This window comes from Syngnathoides biaculeatus, chromosome 2, assembly GCF_019802595.1.
Source record: "Syngnathoides biaculeatus isolate LvHL_M chromosome 2, ASM1980259v1, whole genome shotgun sequence".
NCBI classification, from domain to species: Eukaryota; Metazoa; Chordata; class Actinopteri; order Syngnathiformes; family Syngnathidae; genus Syngnathoides; species Syngnathoides biaculeatus.
Genome location: NC_084641.1, coordinates 27,654,268 through 27,672,163, shown reverse-complemented (window position 1 = coordinate 27,672,163; position 17,896 = coordinate 27,654,268). Strand labels below are relative to the sequence as shown.

The following is a 17,896-nucleotide window of genomic DNA, read 5'->3' as shown; positions in this document are numbered from 1 at the left end:
TTGTAGGCCGGTAATTACGGGAAATAAATTGTAATATTGAGAAGATCAGACTTTTCTGAAGATTTGACACCATTTGTGGATAAAGACGCTCAGTCGTAATCCCAAATAAATAAATCAGTCAATCCATTTGTCCGAATCTATTGACAAAACACACATACAGCGACGTTTGGCGGTATTTGCACAATAACTGCATTTTTAGGATTTATTCTTCATGGGTTATTGTCATATAATATGTATCAATAATCAAAGCAAAGACAAAACAAAAGAAAAATCCAATTTTATCTTATTTTTATGATGTTTTTATATGGGTTAATATCGCCTATGCTCATACAGCCATTTCAAAAATTTATTAAGGATTTAAAATTTTAGGAATTTATAGTAAAAGTTCATTTTTAAGTATTTGAGGAAAATAATTTGCAGGCAGTGACCATGTAGATCAAAGATGTTCTGCCATGCCTGCATGTTTTTCTCCATGATCTTCTGTTTAGCCACTTGGCCATTGAAGACTATTCCATATACCGTAATTTCCGGCCTATAAACCGCAACTTTTTTTCACACGCTTTCAACCCTGCAGTTTATGCGGTGATGCGGCTAATTTTTGCATTTTTTTATAATGCACGCAGAGGGACAGTCAACCGGAAAACGTAAGAATGAGACCGTTGGAATATATGTGCCGAGGAAGTGACTTTTACCGGCCCTGTTAGCGCTGCGCTAGCACTGTGTTAGCGTGTTGCTGCTGTGTTACTGGCGCGTCTCAGTGATATTTACCGGGATGTTTTATTTTAACCAGCCCTGTTAGCGTTACCTCGGTGCTAGCGTTCGCACTAGCATTAGTGCGGCGGTCGCGTTAGCACCACACTAGCACCACGCTAGCATTAAACTCTGTGTCTCTTGCTGCGCTAGCTATAGTGCTGTTCTAGCGTGTTGCTGCTGTGTTACAACCATGTCTCAGTGATTTTTACCAATATTTTTTTTAACCGGCCCTGTTAGCACCGCATTAGCACCGCGCTAGCATGTTGCTGCTGTGTTGTTGGCGCGTCTCAGTGATATAGGGATGATTTTTTTATAACCGGCCCCGTTATTGCTGTGCTACCGTGTTGCTACTGTGTGGCTGCCGTGGCTGTTTTTTTTTGTGTTTGTTTTGTTTTTTTACCAGTCCTGTTCGGGCTCCCATGTTATTGCTATGTTAAGCAAAGCTATGGTCTTAAAACTTTGAAAATTCTTTCTGTGTACCGTCTTTCTATGTAAATATCTCGTGTTTCAACGTGGGCACTTGCGGATTTTACACAGGTGCGGCTTATGTATGTACCAAATGGTATTTCCTTTACAAATGTACTGGGTGAGGCTTATAATCGGGTGCGGTCTGCAGGCCGGAAATGACGGTATTTGCCTTCCAAAAAGTCGCTTTGGCAGTTTGTTTACAGTCTGACTTGCATCCGCTCTCACCTCAACAAATACTGTACCTGTCTTTTTGTTTTTTCGACGCTGTTGCTTTGGCCTTCTCGTAGGTTCACGCTGCTTTCCCCTCCTCCCCAACCGAATGTTGCTGCCCAACACGGACTGCTTATCTGTAGTTCAAATCAGACAACTACCAAATGACCAATACCTGATATCAATTCCAGGTTTTTCTTTCTTGTGCGTTTGTCTTGACGTTACAAAGGAAGGGGCTGAACCTCGTCATCATTTGTCATCTCCAGCCCGCTGCTGTCCAAATTCCGTGGCACGTCATTGTAATTAGAAACTGTGTTGCCCTTCCACCCGTCGTTTAAATTTTAAAACCTTTATCGCTTTCACTCCTATGGCCTTATTCCCGAGCACGCGCACAAACTTGTTCTGTGTGCTGTTAAATCTAGACCCAAGAATGAGTCACAACTTTCCTGCAGATTCTTGCTCTGCTTCCTGTCCACAGTCAGACTTCTGCCTGCCCACCATCTTTTTCCTTCAGTGCATCCTTCTCTCCTTCTCCCACTTGCATTTGTCACCTTCCAGTACACAAACCCCCTCCTCATCCTACACTGTAAATCCATCGTATTCTTCCAAATTCTCAATTTCACGTCAAGGTCGGCGGTTCATTCGCTCGTGAGTCTCTGGCCGCGTGATTGGGATGCTCCTCGTTGTCCTGAAGGTGTCCGCAGAATGCAGAATATGTTTTTAGTGGTTTAATTTCCCAGGATTTGAATGATGAACAAGTGATGAGTGGCCATTTGACCTGTTTGTTGAACAAATTGATCACATGACCAGAGAGTTAATGGAACTGCTTTGTTTCAAATAACAACGTGAGTAATGCAAACATGCTACCTCGTCAAGAGAATTTGACCTACCTCATTTATCCACCTTTTTAAATTATTTACAGTAATTTAACCCTGATTCAGATTATTTGATTGCGAAATAAAGACACGTTTTGAAGGAGCGGGTTGTGGCACTTCTGACGGCGGAGTCATTGGAAAAGTATCCCTTGAATCAGCGGTTTTAGGCTTAATCTCGGAAGAGTGTTCCACAGCTGCGGTTCCATCTGATAAAAGGGAGATTACAAGGATGATTTCCTGCAAACAGATTACGTGGAACGGCACGGCCGGCGCTGCCACCGCCAAGCCCGCCGCCCCTGCCCCAATCGCCATTAGCGCCATTTTTAATTAAGTTGACAGAACCAATATAAACAAACTTTCTTGGTTATCATTATTTATGTGAAATGTCATTGAGCATTTTTTTTTTCGTTTATGCATTTGTACAAAATACAATCTCTAAACCTTTTAATCCATGTTGTAATCCCCTTTATAATTACTTTTTAATAGTGAAGTCAAATCCGTGCAGGGATCCATGTTGCAGTGGGATGTAATGGTTTAAAAACAAAAACAAAAAGATGCGTTTTGTAGTTTGTGGGCCCCAAAATGCTTCTCAAAGGAGGACAACCTTATTTTTCCGATTTTTTTTGTTCACTTTTTTTTTGGGGGGGGGGGGGGCAACTCTGAAAAAACATTTTTTCTTTTTTTTTTTTATAAATTTTAATACAGTAGCACCGTAATTTCTGGACCATAAGCCGCACCTGATTCTAAGCCTCACCCAGTACATTTTTTACTCATACATAAGCCACACCTGTCTATAAGCCTCATGTGCCCACATTGAAACATGAGATATTTACAAAGAAAGACGGCATACAGAAAGTGTTTTCAAAGTTTTAATAATACACCTCAGCTTTTCTTTCCAAACAGTGCCTGTGACGCAGCAGTAACACAGCAGCAATCCGGTAGTAACACAGTACTAACAGGGCTGGGTAAAAAAACAAACCGGTAAAAGTCGCTGAGATGCACAGCAGGAACACCGTTCACGCCACCGTCTTTTATTAGCTTTTTACATCGCTCCAGTTCTTCCCGCTGCCATTTCCGGCGTCTCACCAGCGATTCATTTATGCCATGTTTACGTGCAGCAGCTCCGTTTCCTTCTCTATCGGCCAGCTCAATTGCTTTGAACTTGCCCATTTTCCATGATGAGGGTCTCTTTGTGCTAATTTTATTCATGCACAAAGCGCGAAGTTACATCAAACTTGCGTCTTCCTCGACACATATATTCCACCTGTCTCACTCTTACCTTTTCTGCTCGAGCGCCCCTGGCGGCCATTGGAAAAAATGCACAAATTAGTTTTATCATCGTATAAGCGTACGGCCATGCTACCCTGAGAACGTTCGATCTCGTCAGATCTCGGAAGCTTATCGGGTTTGTCCCTGGTTAGCACTTGGATGGGAGACCACCCGGGAATACCAAGTGCTGGAACCTTCTTTCCCCTGTTGCGTCGGGAAGGGCGTCCGGCGTAAAACTGTGCCAAACAAATATGCGTTCATCTGAGATGACACGCTGTGGCGACCCCTGATGGGACAAGCCGAAAGGAAAAGAAGCAGAAGCCGTACCATTGTATAATCCGCAGGGTTGAAAGCGTGTGACAAAAGCTGCGGGTTATAGTCCGGAAATTGCGGTAATGAGCATCAATCAGTCACAGATTTTCGCTGTTCATGGTCCGCCCCGATCCTTATCCTCTGGGAATAGTTACCTCAAATGTAAAAAAACAAGTCGTGTATGGCATCACGCAAAAAGTCCACAGATATTGTGAGACTTCACATCAGCAGGTATCAATGATAAATTAATGCCACGAATATGTTTTCCTTTTTGTTTTTAATTTTGTGAAGCCGCCTCAAAGGTGTAGCTACCAAGAGTGCCTCAAAATTTGATGCTAAATGCAAAATGAGCAGTCCGGTTGATACAATGTCAATTGCATACACATATTTATGTTACGAAGGAGTTTATTACATAAAAAGGATGAATGGCTAATGATTAGCATGAAGCTGATGAGAGGAGCTTTCTCCATTTCTACTGGAATGTGTATTTTTTTTTTCCATTTCACAACAAGCTGTACAGAATCTGTTACTTAAATGGTACATACTGACAAAGCAGCCACAAACAAAAGATGTGCTGACATCTGACTGCTGCTCAACGCGTATTACATGCAACACTAATTGTTTCCAGCTCAAACGACACGAGGTGATAAACATCTTCCGGGTGTCTTCTACGGTTTAATCTAATTTTAGTTTAACGTCTCTTTTTTTTTTTTTTTTTTTTGCTTGTATGGCGGGAATGTTAAAAGTATCTTTAGTCAATCAGCATTCTTGGATAAAAATGGATCGGGATTCATGAAGGGTCAAGTAAGTCATTTCTCCAGCTAACCCGTGTCGCAGAGTCACTACCAGTGTTCCCTCTACGCTGCGCACCTGCGCAATTGCGCACTTGTAGCGCACACTCAGCGCACATGAAAATCGATCTAGCGCAGTGTACCACACTACTTCCTTGTTTACCTGACACCGCCTACCTCCCGCTCTTAAAGGGGTACACTCATAATTACAAACACCACCCACCCACCGGTGCTTTAGTTACAAACACATTCTGGGCAACGTAGACCAAAGACAAGTTAGACATGCTGCTTATGTTTACTCTAGATAATAATGGCAAAAAACAAAAAGAAATGCTGTTGCTTTGATGAAGTATGTGAATAATAATAATGAAGATAAAGTGGTGAAACTGGCAATAATTCAGTTTTACACCAAGAAAAACAGACGGGGATATCATTGTGATTTAAAAATAAATAAATGAATCAAAATTGGAAGCGACATTTCAAATTTACAGTTTATATTTGGCTCGGTTTGGTTATCAATGTATATATTTTTTTTTGTTTGTTGCCATTTTCATTGCAAGTTTTCAAAAACCCAAATAAAATTGTTCTTGAAATGTTTCTGATGGTAATGTAAATTCTGTAATCTGAATCTTTTAACGAGGCAGCTAACGTCAATGGATAACACCGATCTGACCACACTGCATACGCCTGATGTTGCTCCCAGTGGTGAAAGGGGGCGCTCACGGGCTTAGCGCGTTTGCTCAGGCACGTCAAAACTTCAGCCGTCGAGGTTCCGTGTTCATCTGGGTGTAATCATATAGCACAGATGACGCTGTGGATAATCTTGCCAGCCACAAAGAAAACGGAACACACCAATCTGTGAAGGAGGCTGACAAATCTGAAAAGTCATCCATGCTCAAAATTCCCCATAGCATATGGGCCTGGTGGTATCCCGCCAGGCTTTTCCACTCGGGCCTGCCAAGCTAATTCAAGAGTGACTTTCCAGCGAGCGACTCTTATTAGCATCCAGCGCCAGAGTGCTTCCTTAAATACAATCTCTGCACTCTTTGCTCGGGCTACAACTATTCATTTTCATCACTCCCCTTTGTTCAAGCAGAGATTTCATTTTGGGCATTTCAGGAAGCGATTTATTCTTGCTCCCGGCCATAAATAGGTAGAACCACGCATTTCCAGCGTGTAATAATAACGCCTGCGGTTTATGAAACGCACACTTGTTGGCAAACCCTGAATGCGACAGATTTCTTGCTGACAACTCGCCTCGAATGCTTTTGATGAAGAAACCTGCTGTCATCTGCAGCGCCTTAAAAGCGCCATCTGCGGCGTTAGCTCTCAAACCTTCATCCAACATTAACAGAACGGGCGAAAAACAAGAGAAGCGAGGTTGTTTGTAAAGAGCAACTGGCTTCCGAAGAGAAAATGCGAGAGGTGCTAGACATTTCTATATTTGGAACTCTTTTGTTGACATTTGACCACTGTATGTTTCGCCTGTGACATCCATGAACAGCTTTTTGTTTATATTCATCAGACGTGTTGCTCTTGGCGACGAAGGGTATTTGAGGGAATGCCGTTTTCCATCTGCATAAGTACTGGTCCTCTTTGAATCATACGTCTCCTATCACCATGGCTACAACCTACAGCAGTGTGGAGGCGTGCACTGCGTCTCTCTCTCCTGCTTTCCCTGGCGAGCCGATCCCACAGTCGTGGGTTAAAGTAAAATAATGGGCCTTCTGGGTCTGAATCCTCGTCTTTGTTCGAAAAGCTCACTAGTCGCTCGTGGCTTTTTGAGTTTTGCGATCATAGACGCGAGCTAAATTGTTGGCGGTGTTTGTACTGGTTTTTTTTCTATTACCATGAACAAAAATGTCGTTTTGAAGTTTGACGGTCTACAGTGGAACGTTTAGGGTGTCACGAACACGGGGGTGTCCGAATGTTTTCCTCCTTAGGCCGCGTACAGAATTCAAGGCTGTCGGGGCGAGCCACCTTCAGCTTTCCTGAAATGTGCTGAAAACAAACAAACAAACAAGAATACAGGAAAATATGGCCTGTTATGAGCATGGCCTGGCCACTGGCGTTAGGGTCGTGGCCGGGCCACTGCTCTGAACGGTGCCACCTCTGACAGCGGTCACAACAGTGTTGCCTTTGTGACTCGAATAGATACTTTTCACGCGACGTCATGAGTCACATGACTTTCGTTTACCACGCCCACTGGATGGCAAAAGTACAATACAACTCACCTTTTTTAGTGATCTTTTTGTGAATATTGGCTTGCGTATGAGCGTCTTACGAGCTTGTCATTGTGGTATTTCATTCTGCGGCTTACGGTTGTAAGAACAGACAGCTAATTTACTGTGGTATCCTCCACACTTGTTTCATATCTTTACGGAGGTCTTCGGGCTGTAACAGTGTCTGTTTCTCTACCAGGAACACCTTACCCCAAGATGCTAACAAGTATTTCGACAGCGCTACGAGTGTCCTGGAGGTTCCAATGGCAGTGCAAGTGGCAGGACAGGTTGTTATGATACTTAACATTAAAATTGTGTAATTTCTATTTTAAATCTCCATGCAATTCTAGAAACATTGTCTTCATCAATGTTGCCTCTAAGCTGCGCACCTGCGCAATTGCGCACTTGTAGCGCACACTCAGCGCACATGAAAACCGATCCAGTGCAGTGAACCACAGCGTGACTTTTTTTTTTTTTTTTTTTTTAAACACGCACACGGTCTCTAACAAGCTGCTGCTCGGCCACACCATGCCACACACGCTACTTCCTTGTTAACCTGACACCGCCTACCTCCGGCTCTTAAAGGGGTACACTCATAATTGCAAATACCGCCCACCACCAGTGCTTTAGTTAGAAACACAGTCTGGGCAACGTCGAGCAAAGACCAGTTAGACATGCTGCTTATGTCTACTCTCGATGATAATAATGACAAAATTAAAAAAAAAAAAAAGAAAGAAATTATGTTGCTTTTCAGTATGTTAATAATAATAATAATATTATCAAATATTATTTTACTCTATTTATGGCCGGGAGCAAGAATAAATCACTTCCTGAAATGCCCAAAATGAAATCTCTGCTTGAACAAATAATAATAATAATGAAGAAAAAGTGGTGAAACTGGACAGGATTTTTCTGGTCTGGTCTGAAGCCAAAGTAGAAAGTGCAGGATGAGATGGTGCATAATGTTAAATATCCACGTTGGCGCAGGCTGACAGAGGATGAAAGCACAGACAATATAATCTGTATTTTAAAAATAGGAGACCTCATAACATTCACCTTAAAACTGTTTGGTAGCATCATTCAGCTTTCAATATGCATTGCTAAACATATTCTATAAGCAATAATTTAGTTTTGCGCCAACAAAAACAGACGGGGATAACATTGTGAGTTAAAAATAAATAAATGAAACAAAGTCGGAAGCGACATTTCAAATTTACAGTTCATTGTTGGCTCGTTTTGGTTACCAATGTATTTTTCTTTTTGTTTGTTTGTTGCCATTTTCATTGCAAGTTTGCAAAAACAAATAAAATTCTTAAAATTTTCTGATGGTAATGTAAATGCTGCAATGTGAATCTTTTAATGAGGCAAGTAACGTCAATGGATGACACCAATCTGACCACAGTGCATACGCCTGATGTTGCTCACGGTCGTCAAAGGGGGCGCTCACCGGCTTAGCGTGTTTGCTCAGATACGTCAAAAATGAGAGGGAACGTTGGTCTCCGTCCTAATCCCGAACAGAAGCTGAGCCACCGGAGGTTGGAAGTTATTTAGCTGGTTATCCAAAATTATCTCGTACCCCCAAGGCGCAATTGCTCCATGGGTGTTAACAAGCCAAGCATAAAGGTTGTTCCGCATTGTCTGAAGGAAAATGGCTCTCCGCTGAACCCTGGCTTCTAAAATACAGAGCAGCTGCTCAAGCATCGGTACTGCGCTGACGCCAGCCGTCTTTTTATCCCGGTAAATCAAAATGTATTCAGTTCTCCTTCCAAATGTTCACCTTCCCCGTCGTCCCTCTCCAGGCGTGATTCCCTGTCCCAGCGTGGACGAGGAGAGGCAGAGCTCTGACAGTGAGCCAAAAGGCAAGGCCAGGATGTTCCCGTGGCGCACCAAATGTGTCACCTCCGAGCCCGGAGCTCCTGGCACGAAAGCATGCGCGCACGAACATTCTTGTAAGGTCAAGAACCGATATAGCCTGCAGCGTTTGAGAGATAATGTTTGCAGAAAAGAAAAATAGAAATTGGGATTTTGTTGGCGAGGATTTACACGACAAGACACAATGTTGACCACGTGACAGTGATTGGCGTCACTCTTTCTCCTCCACTTACATCGACGACGTCCACTTGAATGAATGAATGCCGCACATCAAGTGGGCGCCTTCCCAGCCGCTAATCACGACACACACTTGCGGAGCATCTGCAAAGATGAAGTTTATGCTGGAGTTTAAAGGGCCACTGTCGTGAAATGCATGATTTTTAGTGTTATTAACGAAAAAATGGCAGCCGGTATGGACCCATCCGTTTTTTCACGACAAAACATGATTTTGACGTAAATGGCTTTTTGTAACTCCCGCCATGAAAATCCTCTCGAGGGATTTGTTTTGGAGAAGAAGCAGGAAGTGACATATAGGGCAGTAGTGCACTCAAGCGGTCTCATCTGTTTATACTAGTTTTACCTGCTGGAAGGTAGCTCGTTGTTCCTTCATGTTAGCCAAAATGGCGGCTCGTTGTTTTGCTGGATATTGCTCGAACAGTCGGGAGGATGGTTTCGCTCTTCATACTTTTCCAAAAGATCCAGTTTGTAGTGAAAAATGGATTGCAGAGGTGCAAAGGACGAGAGCTTTGTGGGTTCCGAATGACAGGTAGGTGTGTCTACAGATACTAAAAAAAAATAATGTCATCTATAAATCAGGCTTGCGAAATGCGTCGATGTGCGCATTGGAAGGCTTCCGTGCAGCCGCTGAAGGATGGATCGGGCGGGGAGGTGGTTTGGCCGTGATCCACGTATCGTCTAAATATGGCTTGAAACAATAAGGTAATATTGCCCTGGTAACTTCACTCGGTTGTCAAAAAGAGCTTCCGTGTCTGAAGGTGCGTGTTCGTCTCCCGCAGTCGAGGCCAAAGCGTGTTTTCAACGGCGAATGTCCGGGGTGACGTCACAGACAAGCGATACAGCCAACATGGCGACCACTTGGATGTCCAATGAGACTTCTGCAACTTTGCGCATGGATGGCGCTCTCTCCGCTCATATTTATTTTGTCGTATAGACATTGAAGTGAATAATGTTATATGTATTTTTCATTACAATATCTATTTTAGAATCTTTATAGGCATGACACTTGGGGTTTAAATAGCACTTGCGTATCCAAGGCAGACCAAAGCAAAAAAAAAAAAAAAAAAAAAAAGCTTATCTCCCAGATTACTTTCGTGATCCGAGGAGAAAATCGGTCAACGCAGGAGTAGGCGAGGAGAGTCATTTCAGATGAGTAGTTTTCAGGAAAAATGTATATAAATAGCGGGCTTCTGGGAAGATTGTGCAATGTTGATATTGTATGCAATATATATGTATTGAAGATTATAAAATGCTCGCCACTCTGATAACCCGTAGTAGAGCTGTAGTAATGCTCGGCATTTTAATTTTGTAAAAAAAAAAAAAAAAGAATATGCAGGATGAGAAAATTGGGATGTCCAAATAAACAATTACAAATTAAATAAAAGTGTTGAAGATTACAATGCATTGCTGTATACTATGCTGATGTCAATTGCATTGAGAAAATATTCAAATCTTCAAAAGGCTTGTCATGCTGATTTATTCAGGTGCAGCCCGTCATTTACACGGTCCAAGCAATTGTGACATCATCCGACTTGAAGTTTGGTCAGAGCGAGGTGGACTTTGGCTACTGTTCCATCTACCAGTCGGTCAAGAGCAGCGTTCGCCTCACCAACATGTCCCTGCTTCCTCAAGAGTTTGGCTTTGTTGGCCTTCCAGAGGTACTGTGTCTTACTTAAGCGCTGCAAAAGTGTTTCAGTATATTACAGATTCTGCGATTTCCATCCGGTCTCGAGCGGAAAAGGTAAGAGTGAGACCAGTGGTATATATGTGCCGAAGAAATGACTTTTACCAGTATGTTTTTTTTTTTTTAACCGGCCCTGTTCGCACAACTCTAGCGTTAGCCCTGTGCTAGCGTATTGCTGCTGTGTTACTGCCGTGTCTCAGTGATTTTTACCGGGTATGTTTTGTTTTGGTTTTTTTTTTTTTTTTTTTTTTAACCGGCCCTGTTAGCGCTGTGCTAGCGTTTTGCTGCCGAGTTACTGCCGCATCTGAGTGATTTTTAACGGTACGTTTTTTTTTAACCGGCCTTGTTAGTGCCGCGCTAGCATTAGCACTGCGCTAGAGTGTTAAAAGTGAATTTCACAGTGAATCAATGAATTTTACCAGCATTTTTTTTTTTTTATCAGCCCTGTTAGCGCCACGCTGGCATGGTGCTGCTGTGTTACTGCCGTATCTCAGTGATTTAGGTATGTTTTTTTTTCTTTTTAACCGGCTCTGTTAGTGCTGTGCTACCGTGTTACTACTGTGTAGTTACCGCGGCTGTTTTTAAAACTAGCCCTGTTTGTGCTATCGTGTTATTGCTATGTGAAACTAAGTTACAAGTTTAAAACTTTGAAAACTCTTTCCGTGTACCGTCTTTGTAAATATCTCGTGTTTCGATGTGGGTTTCAATGTGGGGACTTGCGCCTTTTGCACAGGTGCGGTTTATGTATGTATCATATAATATTTTCTTTACAAATGTACTGGGTGAGGTTTATAATCCGGTGCGCTCTGTAGGACGGAAATTATGATAATCGCAATCTGCTACTCGGTAATCCACCTATTTGCAAAGTTTTTTTTTTTAGGGGGGAACCTGTCTGTAATTTACTAAAAAACTTGCCTATTTGATGTTTTTGTGCTTGAAACAAAGTTATGGCAAGCATTTATGGAGCCATTTTAGAGCTGATTGGTGCCAAGGGATGAACTTTATTATACACACTAAATCCCTATCTAGTAGAAAAGTCGGATTTTTCCACCATTTTGTACATACTGTATATTTGATCGTTGGATAAATTAAAATTTGTGATATTCCCTTTGCTTATTATAAGTAATGTATGTATACTTTGTATAAAATGTGTATGTATATCAAGTATGTATTGTTTATGTTCCACTCACACCGCAGTTTGTCGAAGTCCAACCGAACGACGGCTTCGGCACGCTTCTCCCGCAAGAAACGCTGGAACTGGATATTATTTTCAGCGCCAACAAAGCAAAGGAATACCGTTTCAATCTCAGTTGCAAGTCGGGAATTAACAGGTGAACTCGTAGCCCTTGATCGTACGCGGCTGAAACGAGAATTGAACTTGGTGTTTGTCTTCAGAGTGTTCCCCCTCGCTTGCCGCGCCATGGGTGTTTGCCCGACGCTGGCGCTCTCCCATTCTCTGGTGCAGTTTGGGCCCACGGCGGTCGGCGACCACTCCACCGCCCTCCTTTACCTCACCTATAACCAAACCGTGCGAAACCAGTCCAAACAACGACCCTCCGCCGGGGCCAGACTCTTTTCTTTCACCCCACCGCAAGACTCCAGCATCAGTATCACTCCTTCCGCAGGACGCCTGCTGCCTGGAAAGGTTCGAGAAGGTTGGGGGGTTTCTTCCAACTTCAGGCATACATTTAATAATCATTTGGAGTCATTTGTTATTCCTCAAATTGTTCAGTACTTTGGACTTTTCCATCTTGTAGTTTAGTGGTTAAGAAATTCCAAATCCTACTGGAAGTATTTTGAATTTGCATGACAAGCTTCAAACCCAGAGTCGGTGATGGTGTAGTGATACTCACGGCTGACTTTGGTGCGGGCGGCGTGGGATCGATTCCCGCTCGGTGTCGATATCTGCCCTGCAACTGACTTGTGACCAGTTCAGGATGTTGTCCGCTTTTCGCCTGCAGCTAGCTGGGATAGCCTCCGGCTCTCCTCTGGCTCTTGTGAGGATAAGCGGCTTGGATAATGGGTGGATCCATTCAAACTTATTCTAGCCAAGAGTAAATAATCCGCTATTTGGGTTTGATTTAGTGAGAAAATGGTTCGTCTGTACATTTTTGTTTATTTTCCATTCTAGGTCAGTTAAATACTTTCGTTTCCTTTATTGCAGGACTGAAAAACAATCACAGTATTTTTCCTCCATCCACTTTCTTAGCCGCTTATCCTCACAAGGGTTGCGGGGAGAGCTGGAGCCTATCCCAGCTGTCAACGGGCAGGAGGCGGGGTACACCCTGAACTGGTCACCAGCCAGACAAACAGCAACATTCACAATCACACCTATGGGCAATTTGGAGTGGTCCAATTAATGTTGGATGTTTTTGGGATGTGGGAGGAAACCGGAGTGCCCGGAGAGAACCCAGGCAGGCACGGGGGAAAACATGCAAACGCCACACAGGCGGGGCCGGGATTCAACCCGGGACCTCAGAACTGTGAGGCCAACGCTTTACCAGCTGCTCCACTGTGCCCCCCCCCCACCTTTTTTAAAAAAAAAAAAAAAAAAAAAAAAGAAAGAAAACATACAAACGAACGCATCTCACTGATCTTCCAGTTCATCAGCAAGTCATTGCCGTTATTCCAACACGACCGGTTCCGGTGGATCACCGGAGCTGCACCTGCAGTGCTACGACGCCCTCTGTTGTAAATCCGACAGAAGTAAATGTCATTTTTAAAACGTAATCTTAAAAGTAAATAAAGGCTGCACGTTGGAAGAGCGGTTAGCAAACCTCACAGTTTGAAGTCTGCACATTTCCCCCTCTCTGAGCAACCGTCCAAGGGTTCTCTCGGGCTTTCTCCACATTTCAAAAAAAACGCATGCGTCTGCCTTCATCCTTGTTCCTCCACCTCAGAGGTGTTTGGTCCTGGTCACGTTCAAACCCAAATTGGAAGACCGAGATATCAAGGAAGAGGCCCTGCGTCTCCTCCTCAAAGCCAAGCAGACCAACGAGGAGGACATTAAGAAACTCCTTGAAGAGGAGGTGGAACTTCACTCTCCTTGATTTTGCATATTTTCATGTACTGTCATGGTAATTATTTTACTTCCCTTTTGAAAGGCAAGAAGGGAGGCAGAGCCCAGTAAAGGGAAGAAATTGTCCAAGAGCAGCAAAATGTCTGATTTCTCTTCCAAAAGTGCAACCCCAGTCCCGACACCACCTCCCGACAACATCGACGCAGGGTAAGAGTACGTTTGAACGTTCTCCCTTGAATCAATTGTTTTTCAGAACCCTTTTACTCATGTGATGCGTGTTCCAAATAGGCGAAAACCAGTCAACAATACGGACATCGTTGTTATTAATAATTAAGGTTTTCTTTATTGCCAAAACTGTTCATTGTTTTCGTGCTGCCGTGTTCACTCATCCACGCTCTCATCTCTAAAATGAACATAATCCGCGTTATATCTTGTTTGCTTTTCTTTTCAAATGAAAGCGGTGAATTTCAATCAGTTCACTTCAGTTTCTCCGCTTTTAGTATTTTTTAAATGTCTTAATTTTTCTCCGCAGCGTCGTCCTTCGGTTATGCCAGTTAACTCTTGCGCACTTTTTCGTGCAGTGTAAAAATGATGTCGCTCCATGCAAACTGTCCTATCATTTGATTTTCGCCTTGCAATTAGAAGAGCTCTTCCTTTCTTTCTCCATTCAATTTCCCGTCATTCTCATGCAGGCGTCACGGTGGAGCAGCTCGTCAAGCGTTGGCCTCACAGTTCTGAGGTCTCGGGTTCAATCCCGGACCCGCCTGTGTGGAGTTTGCATGTTCTCCCCGTGCCTCGGTGGATTTTTTCCGGGTGGGCGCTCCGGTTTCCTCCCACAACCCAAAAACAAACATGCAACATTAATTCGACCACTCTAAATTGGCCCTAGGTGTGATTGTGAGTGCGACTGTTTGTCTCCATGTGCCCTGCGATTGGCTGACGACCAGTTCAGGGTCCACCCCGCCTCCTGCCCGTTGACAGCTGGGATGGGTTCCGGCACTCCCCGCGACCCTCGTGAGGATAAGCGGCAAAGAACATGGATGGATGGCGTTCTCATACAAATTGATTTTAGTTTTTGTCCAAAGAATCTGACTGTTGGAGAGTGATTTTTGTTTTTTAAATGTGAAAATGGTGGTTTAGTGTACAATTTGGTGGTATTGTCAAAATACTTTTGGGCGTCTGCCTAAATTGGGAGTTAGTACGAATTTTATTTCAAATCAGTCATGGCGGATTTTATTTCTAGAGGTCAAAGGTTTGAGGAGGCGAGGGCGTCGTTGCTGCATTCATTCACGTCGCGCTACACCGAGCACACCATCCCCTGCTTTGTGTCGGACGGAGACCCCCCCGAGGAAGACAGGCAGGCCCAGCCAACGTGGAGGTAAAACAGCCGGAAGAGCAGTTCCAACTCTAGAACCGCTTCGAGCAGTAGTTCCCATTGGTCCGTGAGGCGAAAGTCATGACAATATAATTTGCAATAAATTACATTTTATTGAGTGTGTACCTACAAATGAGGACTGGCGCGCTAACAAAACAAACATACTTAAAGTGCCACTGTCATGAAATGCATGATTTTTAGTATGTCATTAATTCAAAAAAACAGCAGCCGGTATGGACCCATCCGTTTTTTCACCACAAAACATGATTTTGACGTATAAGGCCTTTTGTAACTCCTGCCATGAAAATCCTCTCGAGGGATTTGTTTTTGAGAAGAAGCAGGAAGTGACGTACAAGGCAGCAGCGCAGTCAAGCGGACTCGTTTGTCTCTATTATAGTTTTACCTGCGGGAAGGTAGCTCGTTGTTCCTTTGTGTTAGCCAAAATTCCGTCTCGTTGTATTGCTGGATATCGCGGAAACATTCAGGAGGATGGATTCATTCTTCATACTTTTCCAAAAGACCCGGTTCGTCTTGAAAAATGGATTGCACAGCTCCAAAGGACTACAGCTTTGTGGGTTCCAAATGACATGTAGGTGAGTATACAGCTACTAAAAACTACTGGTTTGGCTGTGATCCGCATATCATCTAAATATGGCTCCAAACGATGGGGTAATATTGCCCCGTTCACTTCACTCGGTTGTGAGATGTTCTCTTCTTCGAAAAGAGCTTCCTTGTCAGAAGGGGCGTGTTCCGTCTCCCATAGTAGGGGCCACTGCATTTTTTTCAATGGCGAAAGTCCCAGTGTGACATCACGGACAGAAGATGCAGCCAATATGGCGACCACTTGGATGTCAAATGAGACTTTGCGCATGGATGACGCGCTCTCCACTCATATTTGTTTTTTCGTGTAGACATTGAAGTGAATAATGTCATGTAATAGTGTATTTTTCATTACAATATTTTAGAACGTTTATGGGGATGACACTTGAGCTTTAAATGAATTACTTATTACTGTGACGTATCGTTTGAATCTGACATCCTTGCATGCATGGGACATTTCTACTTTTTAGCTTCTTTACGCTCTTTTCTTCAGTAAATTTGACCACGAGAGCCAAGGTGATCTCAACAAAATACTTGGGTCAGAAGTTTCCAACGTCGATAAATCACTACTCTTGCGACGTTCAGCGTATGTGGGCACCGCGTCATCGGCGACGTTCAGGGCAATTGACTCCGTCATTCTTCCACTGGGCGCCTTTCTTCTCGTACGTCAAACAAAGTGAAAAGGCTTCGCCTCCTATTGGCTATTTCGCGAGTCGCTTTTTCGAAGAACCAAGGTTGGAAAAGCCACTGAATATAGCGGCGTGTCAATAACTCGGCTAACGCGCTGACTGTGCTTTTGTAGACGAGCTCCTATCTGATTGCAACGTTGTTGTTAGTGAAAACAGTGCACATCACCTTGTGACAATGGATAAATCTTGTATTTTATTCAGTTATTGAAAAATGTGTCTCTTGCGAACGGTTCCTGGACTCCATAAAATTTAGGTCCCCTGATGTCCTTAATAATGATGATGATTTTCATGTGTGGGCAAATTATTAGGACGTCTGCCTCAAAGTTTCTAGCTTGGGCCAAACTCCTGGAGGAAGTTTGCATGTTCTGCTCGTGCTTGCGTGGGACTTCCTTCGGTACTCCCGACTTCCTCCCATTTTCCAAAATCATGTACCGTAATTTCCGCCCTGTTAGCCGCCACTTTTTTCACCCACTTTCAACCGTGCGGTTTATGCGGTGATGCGGCTAATTTGTGCATTTTTTTATAACAGCCGGGGGGGGGGGGGGGCACTCGAGCGGAAAAGGTAAGAGTGAGACCGGTGGAATACATGTGCCGGTGAAGTGACTTTTACCGGTCCGGCCCTGTTAGCGCTGCGCTAGCGTGTTACTGCTGTGTCTCAGTGATTTTTACCGGTATGTTTTTTTTTTTTTTTTTTTTTTTTAAACCAGCCCTGTCAGCACGGTGGTGCTAGCGTTAAACACTCTGCGTACCGTCTTTCTTTGTAAATATCTCGTGTTTCAATGTGGGTTTCGATTTGGGCACTTGCGGCTTTTACACAGCTGCGGTACTAAATTGTGATTCCTTCACAAATGTACTGGGTGAGGCTTATAACCGGGTGCGCTCTGTAGGCCGGGAATTACGGCATATTATTTTAATTGACGGCTAAATTGTCCGGAGGTGTAAATGTGAGTGTGAGTGAGAGGCGATTTAATGGATGACTTGACTCTACAAATAAAAATTGATGGATGACATTTAGGAGTGGAAAGGATGAGTGTTGCACGCACTCATTTCATCTATTCTGTATCATATCTCCGCAGCCCTCTCAATACTGTCTACTTGAAGCTGCAATGTCCTGCTGTACAGCCCCCTCTTGTGGTGGTATCCAGCAATATCAGAAATTACGCCTTGGATTTCCAGCAAGTGGCAGTCGGTTAGTAGCGTACAGTCAGGAGATAATTCCCAGGGGTCATTCCAAATATGCATGTGTACGGTTGTGATTTCAACTTGGTGCTTTTTTGTTTTTGTTTTTTTAGGAGAGAGAGTGATTAAACGATTTTCAGTGCAGAACATTTCGGAGGAATCCTTAGAGGTATTATTTCACCATCAAATATTGAGAATGTAGTAGGAGTAGTCGCAGTTTTTGTTGTTATTGTTGTAAACATTGTTGTTTGTTGTTCTGAGGTCCCGGGTTCAATCCGGGGACCGCCTGTGTGGAGTTTGCATGTTCTCCCCATGCCTGCGTGGGTTTTCTCCAGGTGGGC

At 43.6% G+C, this 17,896-nt stretch overlaps 1 protein-coding gene across 6 annotated transcripts in view; it reads left to right on the top strand.

The window, feature by feature from the left end:
- cfap74 (cilia and flagella associated protein 74) overlaps nucleotides 1-17,896 on the top strand; it is a 71,837-nt gene that overhangs the window by 34,361 nt on the left and 19,580 nt on the right. For 5 of the 6 annotated variants that reach the window (XM_061844916.1, XM_061844903.1, XM_061844934.1 and 2 more), the window contains 9 exons: nucleotides 7,100-7,187; nucleotides 10,494-10,667; nucleotides 11,891-12,024; nucleotides 12,089-12,338; nucleotides 13,594-13,722; nucleotides 13,798-13,919; nucleotides 14,956-15,090; nucleotides 17,453-17,565; nucleotides 17,669-17,724. In XM_061844916.1, the coding sequence (XP_061700900.1) occupies nucleotides 7,100-7,187; nucleotides 10,494-10,667; nucleotides 11,891-12,024; nucleotides 12,089-12,338; nucleotides 13,594-13,722; nucleotides 13,798-13,919; nucleotides 14,956-15,090; nucleotides 17,453-17,565; nucleotides 17,669-17,724 (1,201 nt within the window). Of the gene's footprint in view, nucleotides 1-7,099; nucleotides 7,188-10,493; nucleotides 10,668-11,890; nucleotides 12,025-12,088; nucleotides 12,339-13,593; nucleotides 13,723-13,797; nucleotides 13,920-14,955; nucleotides 15,091-17,452; nucleotides 17,566-17,668; nucleotides 17,725-17,816; nucleotides 17,891-17,896 lie in introns of all 6 variants that reach the window. The other variant, XM_061844943.1, reaches the window with a different exon arrangement.